A 13,744-nucleotide genomic window follows, 5' to 3' on the forward strand; every position below is an offset into this window, starting at 1 on the left:
CATGTCATAATACGTCCACTGTCATAATAACTAAACATGGATGTTATGATAATGTGTGACGTACTATTCCCTAGAAAATATTATTCTATTTTTTTCAGAAGATAAAACAGTTTCAATATAATCTGAAGTATACACCACTACTTAAGTAATAAAAATTAAGTTAAAGATATTCTTAGAGACTTTTATGTAGTCTTTTATAGTCGTCTGTTTGAGTTTTGTCAGATTTGTTGCTGAATTCTGAAGTGGTTTCCTGTCCATACACTGAAAATGCAGTAAAGCTGTGATAATACATCTTTGTTCCTGTAAGTTAAGTTATGAAGTTGGCAGAGCAGAAAGTGCAAGTGGAATATTATCTTGTAATTTTCATGGTTTTGTAACGGTAACTATCAGTTGATGGGTATAACTTAACCTGAACAATGGAAATCAAACTGTGACTTCGTATCTCTAAAAACATGACACAAATAATTGTTCAGAAACAAAAATGTTTGCAAATTTTGATTGTGAAATAGCTAACACTTCAGTTTTAATGATAAAATTAATTAAATTAAAATAATTTTATATTTAAAGTTAGACTAATATAACCTTTTCTACTGCCTCTAGGATTCACTAGCTGAAGTTGAAGAAAAATACAAGAAAGCTATGGTTTCCAATGCTCAACTAGACAATGAGAAAAACAATTTGGTTTACCAAGTGGATACTCTAAAAGATGTCATTGAGGAGAAAGAAGAACAGATAGCTGAATTCTACAGGGAATATGAAGAGAAGTCAAAGGTACTGATTTTTTTTTTTTCTTTTTGGTCACTAACAAAAGATAAATCATAGCAAGCCTGCATTTTTTAATAAGAAATGGTCAAAAACCTTTGGATTCACAGAAAAGTATGTCCATCTTAGTGGCCAAAGATCTTTTACATATTATGGAGTTTAAGTTAAAAAAAAAAAAAAAAAAAAAAAAAAAAAAGTTAGTTAATAACAAACACTAATGTTAAATATATTCATTTGAACAGAACAGAGCATGTTCTGTCACACTTTCTTGGAAAGGGAAAATCTATGTCGCAGCTTTTTTTCCAACAATATGGAGATAAACTCAGCATCTGAGTCTTTCTTACTAATCTTTTATATAAACTTTTATGGCATTTTTTTCTCTCCCCTCCAAATTTTATTAAATGAAATCTCTATAGTAAGTATCTGGAAAACTTACCTAAAACTTACTTTGTTATTTTTAGCCACTAGGTATTTCTAGGAATTTCTTAAGCTGTTGCAGGATTGTCTTAGGTAATATTATGTTAAAGGAGATTAGTAACTTTTTTTTAACTTTGTATTTAAGATGTATGACAAACCACAAATAAATTCATGATTTATTTGCTTATTTGATATAGGAATTGGAAAGACAGAAACACACGTGCAGTGTTCTACAGCATAAGCTGGATGAACTTAAAGAGGGCCTTCGACAGAGAGATGAATTGATAGAGGTATGTTGATATGCAATAATGAACCTGTGCAAATAAGAACAGTATAAGATTTGAACAGGAGTAGTCGTGTACAAAATGAGCTTAATTAGTAACACCCAGATTCCTTTTCGTAGGCTTAACATCATCCCCAGTTTCTAAAATGGTAATAGTTCCTTAGATACAATTGCACTGTTTAAGGGCTTATTTTTATCCTTGATAATATCAGTATCAATTGATCAATTTCAGTATCAATATCATTTGATAATGAAATTTCTGGATTAGTTCTTCTGTTAACGTGTCCTGTGCATTTGCTGTATTTCTAAAGTTCTTTGAACGGATACTGCATCTTGACTATTCCAAATTGTGCACAAACTGCTGATATTTTTGCCTGGAGTTGCAGTGCTTTGAAGGCAGACTAGATAAAGAATTCATCATACACATAATATGCTTCTCGGCAGTTTATTCCTAATTTATTTTTTTTTCTTAATGGACAGTATCTTGCAAACATACAATGTTTTAAATTTATTGGCTAAATGGTAGCTTTATTTATTTGATATTTATTTACCTTCCTGCTGACAAATTTATGGAATGGAAGTACAGGCTAGAAGTCCGTTAATAAAGTTTCTTGCATTAACATTATTATTACATAATTACAGTTTTGTTCCGTGACAGTGAACTTCCTAATGTATTTAAGTAACTTATAAGCATGCATGTAGAAAGCTTTTTATATGTACGCTGTTTCCCTTTCCTCTTATTCCATAAACAAGGTTGTTTTTCTAAGTAACAGAATATGTTGGGAAGGGGCTGGGGGCAGCTGGTAGGTGGGTGAGGATGTTTGCTCCTAAGCAGTACTTAAAGGTATATGAAAACTACCCCAAGGTTAATTGTTCTCCTAAAGAAAGGATGTTATTGCCAGTCTGCAGTGGGAACTGTTACGAAAGAAAAGTAGTCCTCGCTGTACTAAATTCTGCAATCAATATGAAACGACGGAATAAAATCACAGTTTTCTTGCGTGAATATTTAAAGGGAAAATAAAATACTATGTTACACTCAGTCACACCCTTTTTCTTTAACCTCATGCTCATAAACTCCTTGGTTTGCTTTTTCTATTTTATTTCCTTTATCTACTTGAATGCTTTTCCCCATTTCTTCACTTGTCTTTCTTCTTTTATTCTTCCCTCATGTTATTTATTACAGGAGAATCAACGCATGCAGCAGAATATAGACTGCATAACCAAAGAGGTGTTTGATCTCCAGGAGACAATTAATTGGAAAGATAAAAAAATAGGGGTATGAAAAAAATATGTGGGGGGGGAAAGGTATTATTTTTAATCTAGAAATAGATATCCCTCTTCCCCCTAAGGAATGCTGTGTACTCCAAAGAAATGAAGGCTACTCCCAGTTTGAATATTCACAATGTTTTTCAGTCTGTCTTCTTATTAGAGAAAAAAAAAAGCTCCACTTTATCTTTACTTGAATAATGGTGAATAATACTAAATCTATAACATCATAAGCTGTTATGCATACAATAGTATATATATATTTTTTAAACCTGTAATCAAGACTTTCAGACTTTGCTAGTGATTTGGCTGCTACCTTTATAATTGTCTTAGCAGTTTTCACAGGAATCACCGTGAATTTTAATATGATTTGCCTTCCACTATTTTGAATAAGAGAGAGAACCAAAATAATGGAAAACGCAGGGAGCTGCAGGTATTAAGGGTCAAAATGCAGGGAAGTCTCAGTAAATACTTGTTAAGTGTGCTTCCATTTAACATACCTGGTGCTAAGACTATGACCAGCCACGAAATGACTCTGCAGCCACACTTGCACAATTCTGTATCACATTCCTGATCCTTCCAGGGCCTTAGTTTGGATGCAACACTGAACCCGGCTGACACTGTGCATTAGTTGTGTGCTAAGACGATTCCAACTCTAAACTCCAAGAGTTGGAAACTAAAACACTGGCAGCCTCATCCCTTCTGAGGAGTGTCTGTAGGGCTCCTGTGTAGGTCAAAAGGTGGTACAGGTAGAAGAACAGAGTTGGTATTTTCTGTACAGCTAATTTAGTTCAGACAGGGTTTGTCAGTTTTGCTTCTGTGCAGTCCAAAACTGGTAAAACTGTTTCAGAGTCAGGCTGACTCTCGGCAATAATTATATGGCCCTGAACTTTTAGCTGCTCTGGGCCACAAATAAATTACCTGCTGGTAAGAGGGAGTTAACTGTGGATAGTCTTCAGAAAGGAAGTGTCCTTTAGTAACTCTAGGGCTGTTTCTCTCTTTAACTAAGAAATTTAATACCAGGATTTTCACATACTCAGATTTCTTTGAATATCGCTGTATTCACTGGAGCTCAAGACGCTTTAGCTTGTGGTGCCTGATTTAAAAAAAAAAAAAAAAAAAAAAAAAAAAAGTTATACTCTCTTATCTTCAGTCTGTATTTACTTCATGTTTTAGTCCTTCAATCCATATTGCAATCCTCTTTTTCATCATAACGTGACATTTCAACTGTTAAATGTTTTTTTTTTCCCTGAATATTCTTCAGATTTTTTTTTAAACTTTAAATTATTTGACCATATTTCTTCCATGTTTACTCTTCATTGTCTTTGTGTACTGGACTGTCCCAGTTTGTGCAATCCTTTTTTTTTCCTTCCAAATATGTCACTACAGTTAGTGCAGAGCCTATCCTCTACATAATGTTCAAAGAGCGATCAACTAGTTTGACAAAGATTTTTTTCTTCTAGTGTATGTGGACACTCACTAAGTTGGAAGCTAGAATTTTTCTCAAAGTCTGTGTTCTTGTTTTTTTTTTTCCATATATTTTATTTTTTTAATTATCTCAAACTTGAAATCTCTTAATTCTTAAACTGTAATAATGTTGTCTTTTTTTGCTCACATTACCTAATATTTTTTTTAAAACTCACAGTTTTTGTGTCTTTCTCCCCAAGTTATTTTGCTAATTTTACTCTATTTCAGCTTCACAGAGGGGTTCTTGGACTAGATTTATAACCTGCTGTTAAAGTGTATGCAATACTGCTACCTCAGAGGAAGAAAGGGAGGCAAGCAGAACAAAGATAGCATGAGCTTCAGTTTTACGTTTTCCTCCTTAGGTTATCCTAGTTCTATAAAATGATTGAAATTTACAATTGTACTTGATTTTAAATGTGGTCAATTTGAGGTTTTTGAATTATAACGTCAAGGTTAGATTATTCCTGAAACATACAGCTGTTTTACTCCTTAGTACATGTGTGACCAAGTTGAAATTGTCCATGCTGAGTTTGTCATATCTGAGTTTGGTATAGATTTTGTGAAGGTTTTTGGAATATTTAGTAAATAGAACCTCAGATAAATGTGCATTCTGCTGAGTGGATATATTTTAGTCACACTGATGTTAAAAGATACCCACAGAACTTCAATTGGCCTGATTTTATCTGTTTTTGGTTTTTAATCTTCCTTATAGAAGAATTCCAGCAGTAGAGTAGGTACAAAATCTGTCACTATCACCTCTCTGTATACAAAAACTATCAGCTTTATTCAAAATTGAAAAACTTAAGTAATTAATATCTCTGAAGGTAGAGATGCATGGTTATAGAAATTTCATTTCTCTCTCCATCAGCATTTTCTGATTGCCAGCCCTTCTGTTTATTGGGGGAGGATAGAGAGGCTGTTTTAGGAAGGTCAGCAGCAGCATAGGGCAAATGTAGAGGATTGACATCTGGAGGGTGATTTCGGGCCTTTGTGTCCACTCTTCCATTATCTTTAAGTGGAACACAAAATGATGCACTGATTAAGGTTCTTCATACTGTTTATGATGTAGTTATGGAGATACAGTGTGTGTTAGGAAGTAAAAGGACATCTTGTAAACCCTTAAACTATCAGGTGACAACTGATGCTTTCACACATTTAAAATACAGGTAATTCAGTGTTAATATTTACATAGTAAATATTACAACTGCACTTTAATTTTTTTTCTGTTGAAATTAATAGAATAATGCATTGAAATCTTGCTCTCATATACAGATTCTTCATAATTATTAAAGTTTAGCATACTGCAATTGCCATGTGGAGCAATTGAAATCAATGCAGTGGTATTCACCTTCATTTCTTTCATGGTATCATTCCTTCCTAAACATTCATGCATGACACAAAGTTTAGTTAAATAATTTTCTTTGCAAAACGTGTGCGTGCTCTTGCATCTGCTTAGTGGTCAGGATGATTTGTAATGCATGCAATACCGAATTTGAATGGAATACTTGGATTCTGCCCAGTCAAGTGAAAATGTCTGATTAACTGCCAAGTAACAGAGCTGCACTATAGGTAGGCAAATTCATCGATGTCCATATTGTACATTTAGCTGAGATTCTTGTGCTAATATAGTACTGCTAGTGTTTGCTTTTGCTTTTCTCTAAAAGTGATTGTTTTGCTTTTAGTAAAGAGTAGTTAGTATACTTAAGTGAGTAGTAAACTATAACCTAGCATTTCTAAGTGGATGCCAGAATTGTATGTCCAATGGTCTTTTATGAGGTAAGACTTCTATTTCTATGCCCTACAAAGGTTATCTCAGTGAATATGGTGGTTTAGGATGTTTGTCTATTGAGTTCCAGCAAAAATTATTTCTGGCCATGTTAAAAAGAATCACTTACTCTTTTGGTATTCAGTTTAGTTTATCAAAACCTATGAAAAAAATATACTAAATAGATATTTATTGTAGAGTTAACTAAGGCCTATTTGGAGAAAAAAATTGTGCTGAGACACATCTACCAATGACGCTAGATCTGTGAATTGTAAAAAGGTAGTTATCAGAGATACATATTTTATATATAAAATAGCCCCTTTTAATTTCTTTACTTTTGTTAAGCTCTTTATTTTTAAAATTCCTCTCTGCTATCTGTCATCTGCTTTCTCCTTTGTGCCATTCTTTTTCTTGGTATCTGCCTGAACCCAGGCCCTAGAAAGACAGAAAGATTACTTTGACTGCATTAAGAATGAGCGAGATGAGCTCAGAGAGGAGTTGGCTGACCTGAAGGAAGCAATGAAGAGAGGAGAGGTATGTCGGCAGTAGTTACCTTACAGTAACAGAAATCCAGGAATGGGGCATGAGATCAAGGTCAATGAAAAAGAAGAAGAATGGTTACTGTTCTTGTGCGGTCTCAAAACCTGACCTTAGGGAACAAATGGAGCATTTCATTTAATTGTTTCAATCAATTTTAAAAGCTTTGTCAAAACTTTTCTGTCCAGTTACGTTTTAGCACCGGTCTCGAATGAGTAAAATGTTTTTCTTTCGTATTTTCAGAAACACGGATTAGTTATAATTCCAGATGGCACACCAAATGGTGATGTAAACCATGAATCAGCAGTTGGTGCAATAACAGTTGTATCACAGGAAGCTGCTCAAGTCTTGGAATCTGCGGGAGAAGGACCATTAGGTAAAAATATCCTAAAATACAGAGAGTTTATTAAGTCTTGTTTGCATTTTGTTCACAGTGTTTTGTTATTTGCAACCACAAAATGATACCTTCTAGAGTACAGGCTTACACTACTTTTAATTTTTTTTTTTTATCCTGAGTAAGCAAACGTGTTTTTTGAGTAAAAAAAAATATAATAAGATATGTATGGACATTTGTAACCAATCAGATTTTTTTGGTCCAGTTTGTTTTATTACTGTTGGAAAAGAAAAACAACAACTAAGACTTGCCCAAATTATAGGCTTTTGGATTGTGTACGTAAGTCAATTCAACGTAAAACTGTTAACAAGCAAAAAAAATTATCTGTGCACTTGCATTATATTTGCACATTATGTATAATAGTTAAATGTTTAGACAGATTATATCTGATACATGTTTCTGTTGTCATTCTATGATGGTGAAATACAAATGTCTTTATGCTTTGTTACTCTCAGAGTTGTAATTTTCATGTGAGCTGCTATAATTTTAGCATCGTGTTGTTTGACGGCGTACATGTATTTTGTAGCTATAACTGATTGTCTGGCTGATTGGAGATACTGAAACATTCATGTGGACACTTTCCCAAGTACTTCTCTGTGGACTGAGAACAGGAATTATAGAACTTCCTAGAAATGCATGCTTTTTTACAAGCGTGGTGCTTTGCCTGAAGAGATAGCAGTCCTGAAAAGTAAACAAGAAAAAGAGTATACAGCCAGTAGTAAACTGTTCTGGAAATAGCTGTTCTTGACCATTTGGTTGTTATTTACTTTGAAGAATTACTAAACTCACAGGTCTTACTTTTAAAACTGTTATACAAATACACAGTGAATTAATAGTTTTTTAATTTTTCCAGTATTAATGAAGTGTTACGTTGTTAGGGAGATAACAAAGTTTTATTCTGACAGTGCTGTTAGCTTTGTTTGAGGCTTTGTTTGTTTGTTTTACTTTGAAAATGAACTAAAAGTTATGAAAAATACATCCTTAGTTACATATTTCTGGTTGTGGGTTGTTTGTTTTTTCCTTTAATTGAGTTCTTTTGTTTTAGATGTCCGGCTACGAAAACTGGCTGGAGAAAAGGAAGAACTATTGTCCCAGGTAAAATAAACTATTATTTTTAGAAACATAACTTTGCATATCCTTTTACAGAATATGAATATAGTAGCAATAAACAAATATTAAGTACCTTTGGTGTTTAATCAAATTACTTAACCAAACTAAATATTCAACATCTAATCAGGCTGACTACTGGGAATTATCAACTCCTCTCACTAGTGTCCCTATCCATGTGACTTTGATCTTGGTTATTAAAGAGAACCCTAAGTTCAGTAACTAGCTAGCTGGAAACTAACTTGCTGCTGACTGCCATTTCTGGTGCTACAGAACAAATTTGGTGTTACAACAAAATTTTTTTAGTATACATACTTGGTTATTTTTCGCTCTTATTCAGAAATACTAAATGCAATAAAATGACAATCTCATAAGCTCAAGCATCTTTCTTTCAAGTTACCAAGCAGTACTATTTCTTCAATCACTTCAGTTACTTAAATAAAAGATTAGTATGATCAAAGTCGCTGTGTTTTTAATGAAGGTCAGTATTGAGAACAGAGAATTCAAGAAAGCATATCAAGTGGGCATTTGTTAAGAACACTAGGTTTTGTGCGTCTAGTTGAACATACTACAAATTCAAAATGGTGCTGTCAACGCCTGTTTTTGCTGAAAACACACCTTAATTTTACTGTGACTATTTGGTTTAAAATGTTAGTAAATTCTATTATTGAATCAAGACTATTAAATAATTTTTAAGTATGCAAACATGTATAACTACAGCTACATAATTATGAAAATCAGTTAAAAGGTTTATATCATGAATGGGAGGTTTTGCTACTCCCATTGCAAACCTGATGTGCAGATGGCAGTCACCTAGCAATGGGGAAAGAACTGCTTCCGCAGACCTAGGAGTGGCTTCCCTGCCTCTCCTGCATGGCTCTGTTACTCCCATTTACAGAACCATCTCAGGCATTTCAGGACTACTTGGACTTGTTGACCTATTGAATGTTTAGGTATACTACTACTGAATTTCTGGGAGTTGATTTTTTTTACAAAAGAAAACTTCTGTTTCAGGTTAGAAAGCTGAAGATGCAATTGGAAGAAGAACGACAGAAATATTCAAAAAGTGACGGCATGAATCCGGATATAATAGGCTTAGAGAATGGTTCTGACTTGCAACTAATTGAAATGCAGAGTATGTATAATGGTTACTGTTATAATGGTTTCCTTTTCTTACACTCAAAGATTTGAGAAAGAATACTTACCACTTTATAACCCTGAAGTTTTACTTCGCAGTAAAATGGTCTTTTAATGAATTTGAATTAAAAGGAAAGCTGCCAGTTCAGAGAATTGCTTTGAGTAATATGTTTTTTTTTTTCCTTTTTTTTTTTTTTAAGGAGATGCAAACAGACAAATTAGTGAATACAAATTTAAACTTTCAAAAGCTGAACAAGATATAACTACCTTGGAACAAAATGTAAGTCCTTCTTTAGATTTGTTTATATCATTACACTTTCTCTGCAGACATTTACCAATATTTTTTCCAACAAAAACTATGAAAATGTATTTCATAACTTACTGTTTGTTCTTGAGATTTCCACAGAATAGCACTACATCTATGTTTTTTTCCTATTTCCTGCAAATCAATAGTTGTGCATATTCTAACCATAAGAGAAAATCTGGAGTTAAGATACTAAGATATGAATGTATATAGCAGAACATAAAGAGGGACTGAAGGTAACATTTTAAGAAAATCTGTATATGTAAACTCAAGTGTAAGAAGGTTATATTGATCTGCTCTTAGAAATTCAAGAACATATATATATACATGCATATATGTACATGTGCATACATAACATTAGCAAAGTGAGAAAATCAGTGCAAATCAGCAACACAGTACTATAGAGCAGTTTCTCTGTAGACCACTATTTAAAGTCATTTAGAGGACTAGAATTTAACTCGACCAGCATGGCTCGTCTTTGGTAGCCTGCTGCTGTGCTATGGATTTGGGGGGGATAGCAAGGAGCTAGAAAAAAAAAAATCAATCATCAACAACAACAAAAAAGCAAGTGGGTTTTAAAACTTGCAATTTCCAACCAGGATTCGTTGATTTGTCTTGAGTCCCTGCTTTGTTACTGGACTCTGTGCTTCAGCTTAAGACCTCTCACATAATGTCATGATACAGTCTCCTCTCTCCTTTGCATTTTCATGTGGTCTCTGCTTTTCCACTTTTCAGGAGTTGTTTTTAATCCCATGTATTCCCCAATTCTTTATTTTCTTTATCCAAGTCTACTCTTTGCTTAGTTCTGTAACTTTTCATATCTTTTGAAATATTTCCTATGCTACATTTTATTCTCCTCTGTTTCTTGCAACCCTTGAAAGGAGGACACAAGCAGTAAAGGGTGTATTGCAAGTCCTGTGAGTGGTAGAGTAACCACTCCTTTTATCTTGTTTGGGTTTGCAGGTTGGGCGACTTGAGGGACAGGTTGCAAGATACAAAAATGCAGCAGAAAATGCAGAAAAAGTGGAAGATGAACTCAAAGCTGAAAAGAGGAAGCTTCAGCGAGAGGTAATTGACTTGATTTCCTTTTCAGCTGTATACTTTCAGTCTTGAACTGCTCTGTTGTTGCCTCCAAGCTCTCCTTTTTAAATCTTCTGTTACTGCTGTCAAGTGTTTTTAGAAGGCCTCCAAGTCTGTTGCATTCAGAAGACAGCTGTAGCACATAAAAATAGTATTAAATACAATTCAGTATAGTCTTTTCCTTGAAAGGAATGATCTAAAGTTACATTTTTTTCTCAATATGATAACTTGTATGATTTTAAACTAATCCTTCCACTAAATATTATTGAGGAGCCAATCCTCCATATGTCAAGTGTTAGCCTGGAAAGTTTCCTGCATGCACCTCACAGGGAGCTAGGAAGAAGCTGTATTGAACTGTACCGTTGATCTTCTTTGCTTAGGAGCTGCTGCATGACTAGTGTAATGCCTGCTACCCATGGGAATACATCTATCAACTACCACCAGTGGTAGAGAGGGCCTTACCCTTTAAATAGCATGCAATGGGAAGTTGCAGGCACCTAACTGTTCGGGGGATGAATGTGTCAGGTTTAAATTGCTTCATGGTTATTTTTTTTACAGTTGAATTCTGGTTCGTCTGGCTGCAGTAATGACATGGCTATTGTTAAAATGTCATACCTTAACTGATGTGGTACTTCAATTAAAAGAAATGAAAACAAAAAATTGTTGTATTAGATTCCTGATGTGATTTCCTCTGTCAAGGCTTATGAACAGCAGTAAGTCCAATTAAACTTAGTGATGATAACTTCTGTTTTTGTTTTATAGTTGAGAACAGCACTGGATAAGATAGAAGAGATGGAGATGACCAATAGCCACTTAATGAAAAGGCTGGAGAAGATGAAGGCAAATAGGACTGCGCTTTTATCTCAGCAGTGAAGTGGAAATGGAAAATACAATGCACTGCTCCTTGAATAACTAGCCCCTAGCTCGTTTTTAAATACAGACTTTCATTGGCACAAGCTACTTGAACACCGAGCTGTTCAATGTTGTTTTAGTTTGATAATTAAATGGCATACATCTTTTTGTAACTTATGAGAGAATGAAATGTAGTTTGAATTTCCCTGTGAATGACAGCAATTTTTCTGTAGCATTTGATTCTAGAGTCAGAGCTGGAGCACAATGCCGTATGTTCGACCTAGTGATAGAAAATATTCTCACAACTGTGGAATCAAGTTTACTCACGATCTCTTTTGGCTGCTTTAATGAATGCTTGATGCTCGGAGACAACTGCATGAATCCAAGAAGACACTGTATTATAAACTAACATACATTTGCTCAAGACATCACACAGCACAAGTGCCTTTTATCTGGTGCAATTTAAACTTCATTGTTGAAATAACCCTTGAAATCAGATAACATTTTATTTTAAGATACATTTGGGGTGTTCACTAAACTTTATACATTTTGAAAACGCATTTTTGTAAAATATTTAAATTTATAAGAAAATAGGGACTGTATATAAAAATCTGCTTTGTTTGCATGGGCACATCCAAGTTCTAGGTGATTTTCTCAGATAATGGCCCCTGATGCTCTTAGTACAAGAGTACAGATTTTAAACTTCTGTTTGTACACCATCAATTTGTCATCTGCTGCTTAAGTGTGAATTGAAATTTTAGGGTGGGAGGAAGAGATGGGAAATGTGGCTAAGGAGTTTATTAAATGGACACTTTACTGACCAAAACCAGATGTTTGTGTTTTCTTTTAAATACTGAGATAGCAACAAGATAAAATCTTCAGGGTAGTAAATTTTGGTCTTCATAAAAACATTCTTCTGTCTTTTTAATCTAAAAGTTTTGAAGTGGTATTAGCCACTGTTAGCCTTTGTTTGAGGCCAGCATGAGCCAAACATTTGGCCTAAGAGGATCGTTCTTTTGGACTCATATCAGATCCTTTTCTGTTGCAAATTGCTGCCATTCAGGAGTATTTTTCAAAGCAAAGCAGATTTCAGAGGACATTTGTAATCCAGAGTTTTAGTGGTTCTGTCTTTACCAGAGCTCCTTTACAACGGAACAGCCATCTCTGCATTTCAAAAGTGTAGTTTGCTTTCCTTTTTCTGGTATGTTATGCCTCTTGGGCTTATAAAAAGCTTTCTCTGTTGAGAAACATCCTTTTAAGTAGCATATCTTCAGAGACCTGCTCATTAACAGACCACTGGATTTGGGTGATCAGGTAGATCATGGTCTGTACTGGTAACTCATGCTTTCACGTTGTTCATGTGATCAGAAGAAACCATCTTGGTCTTGTTTAGTTGTTCTTACCATGTGTATTCTGAAGATAAAACGATATTTTGGGGATTTTGAAGGTGTTCACATGTACAAACAAACCTCTGCTTAAACCTTATTTAATATATGGTGGGGAGCACATCTTCTGGTATGCTTCCTCTAAACCACTCTGAAGCTGGATATTTCATGGCACTCAAACAACTGTGTGACTTCAGTAGTGAACTATGACAGTTGGATAAGGAATTATCAGCTCAGAATTACCAGCATCCTGAGAAACTTGGGAGCACAAGCAAAGCATCAGTAAATCCTTTTTAAAAATGAAGACTGTTAGTTTTTTGGAAAGCCTTTTACTACAGGGGTCTATTAGGGTAGGCATTTTAGTTGTGGTGCTTTCCCAGTTCTTGCTACCAGAGAACTGAAATAAATTTGGACAAAGAATGCAAAACATGACATTCCCAATGTTTAGACTAACTGAATAATACTGGATTGTGATTTAGTATGACTCTTTAATTACAAAGTTTAAAAAGCAATTAAAAGAACTATGAGGGAACTGCTCTGGGAAGAATTAATTGTAGACCTTTCTACCTTTTTCCAAAACAGTTCTTACCTGGAAGATTGTTTCACTAGTCCCATGTGAACTCCTTTTGTATATGGGACAGATACAAATAAAAATGAAAAGCAGTAAATAAAAACACAATTATTGAGCAAAACATGATTATTGAGCCTGTCTCATTATTAAATTTTCCTTGTAAATATTTCAGAATCATGCATCTCAGCAAAATTCTTTCCATGACCTTACAGTAACTGACATTTCTGTTCGGAAATTAAAACTGACTTAGCTTTTTTAGGCTATGGTATTACGGTGCTATTAGTTATCATGCAAGTTAATGTTTGCAAATGACTTAGAATTTATAAAAAGGCTGTCTAGTAATGTGGTACACTGAAGTTTTTAAAATGGTCCTCCACTATAGCTTACGCTGCTTAGAAACTGCACTAAGTTTGGCAA

General features: G+C 34.3%; 1 protein-coding gene across 31 annotated transcripts in view; it reads left to right on the top strand.

Annotated features, from left to right (window-relative positions):
* LRRFIP2 (LRR binding FLII interacting protein 2) overlaps positions 1–13,453 on the top strand; it is a 57,127-nt gene extending 43,674 nt beyond the window's left edge. For 19 of the 31 annotated variants that reach the window (XM_038174337.2, XM_038174342.2, XM_038174341.2 and 16 more), the window contains 10 exons: positions 601–771; positions 1,377–1,469; positions 2,646–2,738; positions 6,393–6,494; positions 6,741–6,873; positions 7,937–7,986; positions 9,013–9,133; positions 9,336–9,415; positions 10,403–10,507; positions 11,282–13,453. In XM_038174337.2, the coding sequence (XP_038030265.1) occupies positions 601–771; positions 1,377–1,469; positions 2,646–2,738; positions 6,393–6,494; positions 6,741–6,873; positions 7,937–7,986; positions 9,013–9,133; positions 9,336–9,415; positions 10,403–10,507; positions 11,282–11,392 (1,059 nt within the window). In that variant the 3' untranslated portion in view covers positions 11,393–13,453. The remainder of the gene's footprint in view (positions 1–600; positions 772–1,376; positions 1,470–2,645; positions 2,739–6,392; positions 6,495–6,740; positions 6,874–7,936; positions 7,987–9,012; positions 9,134–9,335; positions 9,416–10,402; positions 10,508–11,281) is intronic. The other 12 variants (XM_038174344.2, XM_038174350.2, XM_038174368.2 and 9 more) reach the window with 3 other exon arrangements.
* The last annotated feature ends 291 nt before the right edge of the window (positions 13,454–13,744 follow it).

This window comes from Anas platyrhynchos, chromosome 2, assembly GCF_047663525.1.
Source record: "Anas platyrhynchos isolate ZD024472 breed Pekin duck chromosome 2, IASCAAS_PekinDuck_T2T, whole genome shotgun sequence".
Lineage (NCBI taxonomy): Eukaryota > Metazoa > Chordata > Aves > Anseriformes > Anatidae > Anas > Anas platyrhynchos.